Source organism: Manihot esculenta, chromosome 2, assembly GCF_001659605.2.
Source record: "Manihot esculenta cultivar AM560-2 chromosome 2, M.esculenta_v8, whole genome shotgun sequence".
NCBI classification, from domain to species: Eukaryota; Viridiplantae; Streptophyta; class Magnoliopsida; order Malpighiales; family Euphorbiaceae; genus Manihot; species Manihot esculenta.
The window spans coordinates 17,969,971-17,984,307 of NC_035162.2; the positions used below are offsets into that span (position 1 = coordinate 17,969,971).

Here is a 14,337-nt window from a genome sequence, read left to right on the forward strand (position 1 = left end):
TTTCTTTAAGGAGGAGGAGGAGAAGATTTTTCTTCTTCTTCGTCATCATCTTCTTATTCTCCTTCTTCTTTTTCTTCTTCTTCTTTTTTCTTCTTTTCTTCTTCTTCTTCTCCTTCATCATCATCCTCATCTTCTCCTTCTTTTTCTTCTTTTTTTTTTCTTTTCTTTTTTTGAGGAGGAGGAGGAGGAGGATGTATTATTTCGTTGACGGAAAGAAACAATAAGAACGTTTTAATAGATATGAGAAAAGATAAGGACGTTTTAATAAATTTCTGAAAATGTAGGGATTGACTTGTTAATAATAGCAATATCGAAGGATTAAATAAGGGGTTTTATTTGAGAAAAAAATTGGATTTTAAAAATTTTTTCTCTCATCATTTATCTGTTTTTAACAGAAAAGAGAACGGAAAAACTATTTCGTTGACGAAAAAAAAAAGATAAGGATATTTTAATAGATTTCTAAAAATGTAGGGACTGATTTGTTAATAATGGCAATAATTAGGGACTAAATAGAAAATCTTTCTAAAAATAAAAGATTTTCGTGTTGTCTCGGCTAACCATATAAAAAATTACTTTAATGCGTAAAGTAATTTTCTTATATATATATATATATAGCTGGATCGAAACATACACCAATATTTACAGGATGATGTTGCGGGTTTTAAAATTTATCAGATTATAACTTTCAATGGTACGTGACATTGTAATCCAAGTTTCTTCTACGGCACAACAATTTGTCGGATTGAAGAGGTCTGGTCTTCCAGTCTATATACCAAGAAAGTTTAATAAGAGAAATATTACTTTGGCCTCAAAAGGGCACTGGCCTAAATAAGAGTAAAATTTATGGCCTAAATAAGAGTAAAATTTATGGCCTCACAAAGTCATTGGCCTTTAATCTATAAAATTTATAACAATCACAAGCAAATAATACAGATTTCTGATGTGGAAGTTCTGCTTGAGCTGCAACCACAGAGCATACTTAACAAATTAACACAAAGGTTTTAGGTTCCTGCAACCTTAATTTGGGATCCCCAGAATTAAGTCTGAATGAGGAGGGAGAAGAGAAAGGTGCTGTCAACACGGGCTTATATAAGTAGCAGATATAAAATATGCAGAAAGTAAATAACATAAAACTTACTATGATTTTATTTATACTTGAAGGTTTTACAAAGTTTCTGAAAACTGATATATAAATTTTACAGAGAAGTGTGAAGATAGAGAAAATAGAGAGAGGAAATATATATGTGCCTTCACAAGGGGAGAGGCTCCCTTTTTATAGAAAATTTTTAGACTTTTACTGTTGATTCACGCGGCTTTTACTGTTCATAAATAGTAACTTGTACTGTTGATGAATAGTATGTCAGTAACTTGTACTGTTGATGAATAGTATGTCTATGTCTACCACCTGCTTTTACTGTAGATGAATAGTATGTCTGCCACCTGCTTTTACTGTAGATGAATAGTGATTTCGTTTTTGTTTTTACTCTGATTCTGATGATGAGGACGATGAGGTGTCCCGTTTCTTTTTTCCTTTTCCTTTTTTCTTTACTTTTTCTTTCCTTTTTCTTTTACTTTGTCTGTCTTGCTTTTAATTTTTATTGTTGGTAATATCCCATAACAGTCATCTTCATTGCTGTCACAGTGAGAAGATGCCAAATTTTTACTGGAGGATGACGTACTTGACGCTGTCGACTCTGATTCCGAACTTGACTGTTTTTTAAGCTTTCTCCTGCTAGATTTTTTCTTTGGAGCTTTTTTACTGGAAGAGTGTTTTGACGATTCTTTACTACTGGACTTTCTTTCTTTTAGTTCCTCGGACTTTACTGTTTCTCCTGAGCCCAATTGGCTAAACATCTGTTGACATATCATTTTATATTCTTCAGGAGTTTTAGTTGTTCCGAGCATAGCTTGGCACTGGGCCTTTTGAGCCCCAAATAAAGACTCTCCTTGCAAGGCCAATTTACTAGCGTAAGATATTGCAGGAAACTGGGCCTTTTTAAGAATCCAATTTTTTACAACAATTTCAGTGGTGAAATTTTTGAATGATCCCACTATTTTACTTTGTGATTTTTTACTATGGCCGGAATATTTAATTCCGTTGTATATTGAAAATCAAAATACCATGGGTATACCCATGAAATAAAAAATTGGGTACAAAAATACATCAAGGGGGTATATATTTTTCACTTGGATGAGGTTTATAATGAGTTTTAAAATACTGATATACTTGGAATACTTCTGGTGATAGGACCTCATCAGTAATACCCCTATATTGCCACCATTTTAAAAACCAAGTAGGAAACTTAGTGGTGGTTTTAATACTTTGTTGGTCAAAATATATCAACCACGAATGAGTAATGGTTGGGTTTTGAATACAAAAAACATTTGTCCATGCATCTATATAATCAAAATAGTTATACAAGGTATAATACTTTTTTAAAGTTTTAAACTTTGTTGCAGTGTATAAACTCAAGATCAACCAATCTTTTGGATGGACGACCCGTTTTATTTGAATGGAAGAATATGCTATTATTCTTTTATGATGTTTATCAAAATTGTATTTTATCCGGGCTGAACCAATTTCTTCTAAAATACTTTGATAATACTCCTGAGGCTTTGAAATATCTTTTGGCCTGAAAAACCAATTCTCATGATAATTTTTTCTAACTATTTCCCAAGGATTTATGTCATTAAAACCATGTTCTATCTCTATTTCAAAATCTGAAATATTCTTTAAAAACCATTTATAGACACCAGAGTTATAACCTTGAGAAGATTGGATTTTTGGAAACCCACAGCCTTCAACGGATTTGATAAGTCTTTATTGTCTACCGTTTGAGACAGACTAGCCGTACCATGAGCGGGTACGATCACTTTAGATTTAGAAGCCATACCTGACTCTCCGGAAGAGGAGGCTATATTTTGCAAGGCTTTAATCACCTCCGGTGATTGACTTAGTTCTTCGATCCACCTTTTTAAATATTCTGGAGTTTTATCTTGGGGTTTTGTGATTTTACTGGGTTCAGAAGGTTTTACAATGGTTTTACTGATTTCTTCCGAATGTTCAAAAATGGCTTTAGATGTAGAACTGGAGCTGGACTTTATTTCCTTCTGTTTATTCTTCTTTCTTTCCATTTTGCTGTAAAAATTCTCGAGTCAGAAAATTTGGTATATTATTATTACTACCTTTAATATACTCTATCTCAAAATAAAAAATACTTAAAATTGCTTGCCATCTAGCAAAAATTTATTTAGAGGCAAGGTTTTTAACATCTTTCTTTAAAACATCCTTTGCTGATTTACAATCAATTCTGATTAAAAACTTTTTATTTAACAAATCATACTGGAATTTATTTATACAAATCACAATACTCAAAATTTCTTTTTTTAATAGTAGAATAATTTAATTGGGCTGAATTCCAATGTCCTGACGTAAATTGAATTATATTTTCTTTACCATTTATCTTCTGTTTTAAAATTCCTCCATATCCTAGGTCTGAAGCATCCGTCTCAACTATTTTAAAAGCTTCTGGGTTAGGAAGGTATAAACACGGGATTTCTTTTACTAGTAATTTTATATGTTTTATAATCTTTGTATGTTCTTCATTCCAAGAGCTTGCATTCTTTTTTAGCTATCATGAAGAGGTTTTATTATTCTATTTGAATTTGGATAAAAATCTATGACATAATTTAAACATCCTAAAAATCTTTGTAACTGAGTTTTATTGGTTATTTCATCTGGGAACTTATCTGCGAATACCAATGTTCTTTCAATAGGTTGAATAATACCTTGTTCTATATAATAGCCTAAAAATCTGATTTTAGTCTGAAATAAATTCATTTTAGTTTTACTTAGAGCTAACCCATTCTTTCTTATTATCATACAGAAAGTCCTTAAATGTTTAAAATGTTCTTCTATAGACTGGCTAAAAACTAGGACATCATCTATATAAACTATAATAAATTTTGAATAAGGATTGAATATATCATTCATAATTCTTTGAAATTCTGACGGAGCATTTTTTTAATCCAAAAGGCATCACATTCCATTCATACTGTCCAAAAAGGACTGTGAATGCCGTTTTATATCTATCCTTAGGGTGAATCTGAATCTGCCAGTATCTTGATTTCATATCAAATTTACTAAAAATATTTGCATTAAATAACCTATTTAAAAGCTCTTTTTTTATTAGGAATCAGATACCTAATCCATTTTAATGTTGTATTTAATGGTTTATAATTTATAATTAACCTTGGTGTATCTCTTTCTATTTCTGCACTTTTATTAACATAAAAAGTTGCACATGACCAGGAACTCCTTGATTTATTTATTAATTTTTTATCCTCTAGTTCTTTTATTTCTTTTTTACAATGTTCCATCAATTCTGGTGCCATCTGGATAGGTCTAGCCTTAGTTGAAATAGTTTTTTCATCAAAACCTTCTTCATAAGGCAGGTCTATTATATGTTGTCTCCTATTCCAGAAAGCATTAGGGTGTTCTGCACATAATTCCTTTTCTATATACTCTTTTAAATTCTTTATCTTCTCTTTTATATTTTCTTTTTCCAGCTGAGTTTTAATCCTATTAAAATGTATACTATTCCTTAAATCTTTTAAATCTTCTGATTTAGATTTTATTATGGAATTTATTTCCATTGTCCTAATGGAATGTGCCTTGATTAGATTTAAATTTTTTCTCTTAGGCTTTTCTATGAAGTCCATTTTAATCCTTTTACCATTTGTTTTAACTTCTATACAATTCTCTTTTACCAAATAGGGTGTTATTAGATTTATAAATGGGGTTCCTAGTATTACTGTGTGATTTATTTGTTGTGATAATAAAAATACAGTTTTTATTTCTAAATCCTGATTTATAATTAATGCCTCTGTCTTTCCTAATATATTTAGACTAGTCTTATTTGCTGTTTTTAATTTTTCTTTAGTCTCCTGCCAAAACCTTTTGGGTACTAAGCTTGACTTTATACAATTTAGGTCTGCTCCTGTATCAAACAGTGCTATAGTATCTATATTAAAGTCTTCTGATAATTTAATTGTTAATTTTATCAAATATTTTCTAGAAGTTATTTCCTGTAGTAATAATATAAAATTATTATCTATCTCTTCACTCTCTAACTGGTTTATTTTATCATCTTCTTCCTCATCCTCATTTTCCTCATTAGTCGAAGATGATTCAGAAATTAATTATTCTTCTAAAAATTTTATTTTCTTCGAATCCTTCTGAAGTTGATTCCTTAATTCTTTTACTTCACTTTTTATTATCCTGATTTCCTTTTGTAAATCTTCTATAGAGGCTGTCTCCTTTGGTTTTTTGTTTTTACTTAATATTTTAGTTAAATCATAAGTCTGTTTTTCTATTTTAGGAATGATATTTTTAACTTCTTCCGATTCATCAAAACTTTTAATTAATCTTTTAAGAAATTTTTCTTTAGTATTACTATCCTCTATACTATTTACTAATTCCAATAATGAACTCTGTTCTTTAGTTAGAACATTTATTGAATTTCCTGACGAGCTAGTTCCTATCTCATCAATTTGGTTCTCATTTTCTGAAAGATCTGACTCTGTAGTTTCTGAGTCTATACATAACTCCTGAATTTTATTTATTATTTCTTCATCTAAATCTAACTCATTTAATTTTTTATTAAACTTACAAAACTCAGATGTATGACCTTTCTTATTACAATTATAGCATATTAAATCTTTAAACGACTTTTTATTCTGAGTTTTATTTACTGGTGCTTTCCTTCTATATTTTTTATAGGGTTTATAATTTTTCTTTTTATAATATTCTTCTTTATTAGGCTTTGCTATATATTTCTTCTTATAATACTGATCCTTTTTATAATATTTTCTAGGTTTAGATTTAGAACACTGACCATTACAGATTTTATCCTGACTTATCCCATAATCAAACTGTTTACAAAAAGATCCTAACTCCTTTATAGTTTTATGCATTTCATATTTTAAAGTTCTTTGCAATTTTAAATCATGACATATCTGCAATCTTCCTTTTGAATTATACTTACTATCTGTCCATATGTTAACTTACTATAAGGTATTGGATTTCCATATTAGTTCTTTATATAATTTCTTACTTTCTCTCCTAAGAAATAAGGAAGTCCTGCTAGAGATTTTTCCTTCCAAAAATCTTGATTTGAATCTTCTCTTAACATTAGTCTTGTTAGGAATGTGGTTTTGTAATACTGAAAATCACTTAATTTTTTACATTTTAAATTACTTAATAATTCAGCATTTTTATCTTTTAAGAGGGATGGATCTCCTATAAAATGTAATGAGATTGTTAAAATTAATGTGGATACTGCATCCTGGATGGCTTCTCCTAATTCATTATATATAGGTTCTCCTTCACTATTTACTTGAACTGAATTTAAAATTTCTAACTGCTGTATATCAGTTAGATGGTAATCCCACCATCCTTTTACTTGTCCTGTAAATCCTGCTACTAATATCTCAGCTATTGCCCTATCTGAAGCAAAATACTGGATTTTATATGCATTAGCTGCCATAGTCATCTGCTGTAATAAACTTAGAATATTATACTCAGACAATCCATCTATATTCCATTCATAAACTGTCGAAGCATTATATTTGAACTGGGAGGTACTAATTGGTTTGTCTAATAGTCCTAAGTCTGGTACTCTACTTACTATTTCCCTGTGTGATATAGGATTTATTTCAAATTGCTTTATGTCTTTTGACTCTGGCTGGCTTGAACTATTGTCACTGTTTGACTTGGTTTGAATCTGACTCTTCTTCTTCTATAACGTTTATATTCCTAGACTGGGGTGTCTCTAGAGCTATATTTTTAGTAGACTCTGAAGACTCTATCTTACTTAACTGATCTTTCAAATTTTGTAAAAATTCATTTTTATTACTCTTTAATTCCTTTTGATTTGAGCTAGATATCTGATATGGTTTAAATATATGTGGCTTTATCTATTTTTTCTCTCCTATCTCTACATCCTTTTCTTTTAATATTCTTTCTATCTTTTTTAACTGAGTACCTATACATATTAGGCTTGTTAACTAAAATTATTCTGTTCTATGACCTTTTTATCTGTGTTATTTTCTTTAGCTACCTTATATGGTGCACAAATTACTTCACTATCTCCATGCTTTATTTTACTAATCGTTTTAGGTGGAAAGTCACTCTGAATTACCTTATCATTTACAATCCATTCTGGCCTTTTATCTCTTTCCGTTATCGGATTTATACTCTTCTTTTTTGTTAACTTAAACCATTTGAAGAATCCTATTTCTTCCTTATTCTGACTAATATAATTAAGATATTCTTCCTTTAAGTCTTCAAACTTATATCTTTTAACTATTTTATTTAATTTACTTAGTTTTTTTGTCTTTGTTATTTCTTTTAGAAACTTCTTTTCAATTTTTTCTTTACTAAGAACATTCAATTCTCTATTTATATTATTTATATTTTCCGTAATGGGAGATGCTGAAGGTGATGACGGGGATGAAGGAGCTGTCTCAGCCTGCTAATTTAGATAATTTTCTACCGGATTATATACTGCCTGGAGAACTGAAGAACTATAATCTACTCCTTTCATTTTAAGCTGTCTATCTGGGATATCTGATGTAGAAAACCTGGGTTTTACTATGGTCTGGATTATCGGTTTAGGTTCATCTCCTTTATATGTAGCATATATAACCGAGGGTAGGTTTGAGACTCTACCTATATCTTCTGTTACTTCTGAAGATGAAGATCCTGTATACCTAGTACTTGTACTTCTATTAAATTTTAATGATACTTTACCATCCTCGAACTACTCAATTTTACTTAGATTTGTATTTGGTTTTACCTTTTCTGGTTTTGGTGGAGGAACTACTCCTTCTAAGATCCATTCATCTGGCAAGGTTATATCTTTCCATTGAATTGTTTTAGGAATTACCGTATTAGTTTTAGTTAAATCTGTCTATAAAAATCTTGTCTCTCCTAACTTAGGCTGTAGCTTATATTTAGTTCTAAAGGCTGAATTCATAGCTTTATAATGTATTTTATATATTAATGCTATCGGGATGGAACCTTGTTTCATCCTATAATTATGAGTTTTTACCTCTAAAACAATACTTTCTAAAATATTTAAATCATTTAATGAGATTGTCATATCTGGATATACTTCAAAGGATATGGGTCCTTCACTGAGACTTGTCTCAACAGATCCTAACAGAGAATCCTAGAAATTTAGAAATCTTGCATCTCTTACTACTGCCAATATACTAGTATTTAATCCTTCCCTAGTTAAAGGCTTTATTCCTACTTGGATTAATCCTATATGAATATACTTATACTTTTTACTTCTGTGATGATTTAATGTTTTAGCTGATAAAAGAGTTATTCTTTCAAAAGGTCTACTTAACTAAAAGTCTCTTTCCTCAGTTTTTATTACATAATCAGTTTTAAAAACATTAAATTTTGGGATTTTATAAATTTGTTCTTTATCTACTTTAGGAATTTCCTACTCATCTATGGCCTTTACAAAATCTTCCAAAATTAACTCATTTTTTATTTATTACTCTTTTAATTTCTGAAGATTTAGAGTCATCTGATTTTATTGTACTTGCTGATTTACACAAAAAGGATCCATTCTTAAAATTTTGAATTATGTTGCAGCCACTGCCTATTATACCCTAAAGACGCCTAACACAATTGGCTAAAACGGGTTCAGTTGGCATACCCAAAACATACATTTTCAAAATTTTTCAAAATGAATTCTTTATTATGTAAACATGCTCATACACCAAAAACCTATGGCTCTGATACCATTGAAAGTTATAATCTGATAAATTTTAAAACCCGCAACATCATCCTGTAAATGTTGGTGTATGTTTCGATCCAGCTATTTGTGCCTCGACTAACAGCTTAAGTTTTTGGTCTGGTGATAAGCGCCTTAGGCCTTACGGCAATAGGGTATTATTAGATTTATAAATGTGGTTCCTAGTATTACTGTGTGATTTATTTGTTGTGATAATAAAAATACAGTTTTTATTTCTAAATCCTAATTTATAATTAATGCCTATGTCTTTCCTAAGATATTTAGACTAGTCTTATTTGCTGTTTTTAATTTTTCTTTAGTCTCCTGCCAATATATATATATATATTAAATACAATTAATACATAAATAAAAATTAAATAAAATATTGTAATTAATTATGCCACAAATTAATCAAAAACTACTAAAAACAAAAAAATTATGTAAATTAATATAATTTTTAAAAATTAAAAATAATTTTTTTATAAGTTATTAACCGATAAATCCGAATTTACACTAAACAGATCTATGAAAGGGCTAAAACATTTGTTTTCAAGTTTTAAAGGTTATCCATAAAAATGAATTTAATAATATTGATAGTTCTAAATAAATTTAAGAGTAACATGTGAAATTATGCCACAATTTAAGAGTAAAATGTAAAATTTCTATTTTAAAAATAGTTCTCTAGAAATTGGAAAAAAATGTTTTTAAAATGAATTAGATACTGATTAAACATCATTAAAAATAAAAAATTTCCGTTTTATCTCGGTTGTCTATATAAAAAAATATTTTAATGAGTAAAGTAATTTTATTATTATTATTATTATTATTATTATTATTATTATTATTATTATTATTATTATTATTATTATACAGAAAATATAATTAATATATAAATAAAAATTATATAAAATATTGTAATCAATTATGCCACAAATTACTAAAAACTACTAAAAAAATTATGTAAATTAATATAATTTTTAAAAAATTTAATTAAAAATAATTTCTTTTATAAATTATTCGGTGTTCAAAGTCCACCAAATCGACAAATTCAAATTCACACCATTAAAAAATAAAAAATACTTTCTTTTAAGTTTTAAGGTGATCCATAAAAATGAATTAATAATATTAATAGTTCTAAATAAATTTAAGAGTAAAGTGTAAAATTATGTCAAAATTTAATTAAAAAAACTAAATAACATATTTTTAATTAATTATGCCTCAATTTAATTTAGAGATTACTCAAATAAGAAATATTGTATTTAAATTAATACAATCTTGAAAAAATCTCGATAAAAGTTAATTTAATAATACTAATAATTAATTATTCTTTAAAAATTCAAATAATAATTGATTTAAATTAACGTTCTCATATTCTTTCATTCTCTTCAACACCAATTAAAAATATTTTATTGAAAATATTTTTGGTCAATATTCTATCTTCTCATATTCTTTCGTAATTACTAATATAATTAATATGAACTGTAATTAAAATAAAATAAAATAAGAAAGTTGACCAAATATATTTATTAATAAGATTTTGTTATTTGCCACATATATTTATTAATTAATATTACATATATAATAATATTAAGGCTGCTACATCTATATACATATATAAACATAAACTAGTGGGATGCATTATTATAAAAATAATTTATTTTTCATTATTTCACAAATGATATTAACAAATCAAATTCTCCAAATGTAAAAAATAAAATCATATTTTTTAATTAAAAATTACTTAATTTTCTTTTTAATCATTAATTAATTTTTTGGAATGCGTAAACAAATATTATTTTTCGTCAATCAAATGGGACTTTAATTTATACTATTTATATTTTTTTAATTTTATAAGATAATGAAGACGGCTGCTATTTAGAGAGCATAATGAATTTAATAGACTAACTAATAAAAAAAATAAAATTTATTATATCTTTTAAAAAAACTTCCATAAAAGTTTGAGCAGTCAAAGTCTCCCCTTGCCACCTTTTGCTCCAACTCTCCCTATTTATATGTGATGAGATGGAGATTAGAAGCAGCAAGAAACAAGCATGAAAGATATGTTCTTCTGTCTAGCTTTGCTCTTTTCATTTCTTCTTCTTGCCTTCAACTTCTTCTTACGAAGAAGCACACAACACAGAAACCTTCCGACATCCCCATTTGCTCTTCCAATTATAGGTCATCTTCATCTTGTCAATCTTCCCCTCCATAGATCTCTCCATGCTCTTTCGCAAAAATATGGTCCAATCATTTCTCTCCGATTTGGTTTCCGTCGAGTGATAGTTCTATCATCGCCGTCCATGGTGGAAGAATGCTTCACCAAAAATGACATTGTTTTCTCCAATCGTCCTCCCTTAACCATTCTCAAGTACGTTACTTACAATTGCACCACCCTTGGAACAACCTCATACGGTGATCACTGGCGCAAACTCCGCCGGATAGGCACTCATGAAGTATTTTCATCGAGTCGTCTCAATGTCTTCACAGGCATCCGGAGGGACGAAATAAAGATTTTCATGAACAAACTCTATAGTGTCTCGAGCCATGATTTTGCTAAGGTAGTGTTGAGACCAATGCTCATGGAGCTAACCTTTAACATAATGATGCGCATGGTCGCTGGGAAGCGATACTACGGCGAGGAAGTGACTGCAAACGACAAGGTAGAGGCAGAGGAATTCAGAGAGATGATAGCGGAGATGTTTAAATATACTGGTGCCTCATATCTTGGAGATTTCTTGCCTTTTTTGAAGTTGATTGACTACCAGGGTTTTTTGAAGAGAGTGAAGAGACTTGGCAAGAGAACTGATAGATTCCTGCAAAATCTCATTGACGAGCATCGTTGTGCAAGTCCTGAGAGAAAGAAAGATACCATGATCGGCCATCTTCTTTCCATGCAAGAGTCACAACCAGAATATTATACAGATGACATTATCAAAGCCCTAATTCTGGTTAGTAATGATGATGATGCATCTCTTAATTTCTAAGCATTTCATCTTTTAATTTATGTATATGTTTTAGCATTTAGTATATGAAACTTAGCCTAGATCCAGCAATCATAGACTAAATAAATTGTAGGCACAAACAATTGGGTCTCCCATGAAAACAAAAAAGATTGGATTCATATATTTATACCTTGCAATTGGCTTGGTGTAAGATGGATTAGATCTATCTAAAAATTTTCAGTATAGAAAAATACTTATCTTTAATCAAGTCAATTATAATGTATAGACAAGTGGATCTTTCATGGAAAAAAAAATGAAACCTACATATTTATGCATTGAAATTTATGCATTGAAATTTGTTTGATCCACGACGGATTATATTAGATAAAAGTTTTTCATATGGAAAAATATTTATCTAAACTTGATACATCATAGACCGAGTTAATAGTAAGACACAAACAAATAAAGAAAAATATTTGTTTAGACCCGATCTATCATAAATCAATACTCCAAATCACAAATAAATAAATTTCATGAAAAATATATGAAATCCGTTCAATGTCTTTTGAGAATATGGTTAATTGAATTCAGCTAAAAATTTATATAAAATGTTATGATATATTTAGACTATATATACTATTGAATTTAATTTAAATAAATATTTTTAAATTATAATATAAAAAAAATTCATATTTTTTAAAGTGAGACTTATTATCTAATATGTATTTAAAATGGTACTATAAATTCTTGAAATTTATTAATTTTAAAAATTTATAAGTCATAAAAAGTGAAATCTTACTATACATATTTGTGAAAATTTAATTTTTTAAATCTTTAAGTTTTAGATGAATTGACCTAACTTTTAAATTTGGATATAATTGGCTTAATTAACTTAACCATCTTTATTCTCAAATGCACAGGATGTCATATTTGGTGGTACCGAGTCAGCTGCGGTAACATTAGAATGGGCAATGTCGGATCTACTCAATCACCCAGAAGCTATGGAGAAAGTAAAAAAAGAACTGGACATACATATTAGTGAAAACAGCTTGATGAATGAATCTGATATTTCCAAGCTCTCATATCTTCAGAATATCATTACGGAGACCATGAGATTGCATCCACCAGGTCCATTGCTTATTCGACATTTATCATCTCAAGACTGCAGTATTGGAGGATACCATGTGAAACCCAATACAATGCTGATTGTTAACGCATGGGCTATACACAGGGACCCTGAGGTTTGGGACGACGCAACTGGGTTTAAACCTGAGAGGTTTGAGAGCAGTGCAGGTCAAGGTTCTGAGGTTTACAAGTACATGCCATTTGGCTTGGGAAGGAGGTCGTGTCCTGGAATGGGTCTTGCAAATCGTGTTATGGTGTTTGCTTTGGGGTCTATGATTCATTGTTTTGAATGGAGGAAGGCAAGTGACCAGAAAATTGATATGTCTGAAGGATATGGGCTCACCATGCCAATGGCTAAGCCATTGAAAGCAATGTGCAAGGCTCGTAATGTCATGACGAATAAGCTATCTTCTACTCTCTGAAGCAGATTAATAAAATTATATTGACATCAGAATTTTCCTTGAACATGTAACTTACGCATTTTCGGCTAAGCTTGTTTAGCAGAAAATAATATATATGTGGAAAACATTTGGAAAAAAAATGTTTTCTAATAAGGATTATATTAGGTTGGCTGTGATGTTTGAATTAATTTTCTTTTTTGTTTCTGAATTTAATATGTAATAAAATTATTGCTTGTGAAAAACTTTTTTTTTATTATTTAATTGTAATATTCAAAAAAGATAATATTAGCACTCACAAGTTTTAACATAATAATACGTGCATTTATGTAAATTTAAAAAGTTTCGGTTCTAGTCTCTCAATTTTTAATTTTTAATTTAAAAAAAATAATATTAATAAAATTCATATATAACTAATCGCAACATCATCCCTAAATTTTAATTTTATAATCTAAAATTTTTTAAATTTTAATATAAAGAGCGTAAAAACTCTTGTGATTTATTACCCCTTTATCAATTAAAAATAAATTAAAATATTTTAAAGTTAATAAACTAAAATAAAAAGACTTTTATTCCTTTTAATTTATAGTGCTCACAAAAAGGTAAGAGAGGGAGGGAAAGAGCGAAGGCTTGCATTGATTGAAACCCTAATCATGCATAGATCCAACCGATAAGGATAAATCAACTAAGTGATTTGTTGCCATTAGAAGGACCAATATGATCTAGATGAGTTCTCTACTGCCTTCCTTTCCCATCTTTTCTATTAGAGAAATCACTTCAATCCAATTTATTTGTACAGATCTAAATTATCTGACATTCTCTCGACTCATACTAAACATATTAACTAAAATTCTTAATCTATTTCTCAATAACTATAGCAAATAATAAACTAATTTTTTAGAGAGAGAAACTATATCTTCCTCTAGTCTCTGTGAACTTGCTTCTAAGGACTCACTCCTTTAACTGTTTTCCGTTTGTCAGCCTCTTCTGCCCCTTGGGGCAGAAGGGTCTCCCCTTCCCAGTCTCATGCGGGTTCCCTCTCCTTTAACTGTTTTATTT

At 29.1% G+C, this 14,337-nt stretch overlaps 1 protein-coding gene across 1 annotated transcript; it reads left to right on the plus strand.

Moving 5' to 3' along the window:
- The first annotated feature begins 10,864 nt into the window (after nt 1-10,864).
- LOC110607238 (isoflavone 3'-hydroxylase) lies at nt 10,865-13,302 on the plus strand. Its single transcript, XM_021746316.1, has 2 exons — nt 10,865-11,761; nt 12,676-13,302. Exons 1-2 carry the CDS (start codon nt 10,865-10,867, stop codon nt 13,300-13,302), a joined length of 1,524 nt encoding a protein of 507 aa, XP_021602008.1.
- The last annotated feature ends 1,035 nt before the right edge of the window (nt 13,303-14,337 follow it).

Coding starts and splice junctions, on each gene's coding strand:
- LOC110607238 (XM_021746316.1), top strand. CDS start 10,865: ATGAAAGATATGTTCTTCTGTCTAGCTTTGCTCTTTTCATTTCTTCTT. Junction 11,762..12,675: donor TTATCAAAGCCCTAATTCTG/GTTAGTAATGAT, acceptor TCAAATGCACAG/GATGTCATATTTGGTGGTAC.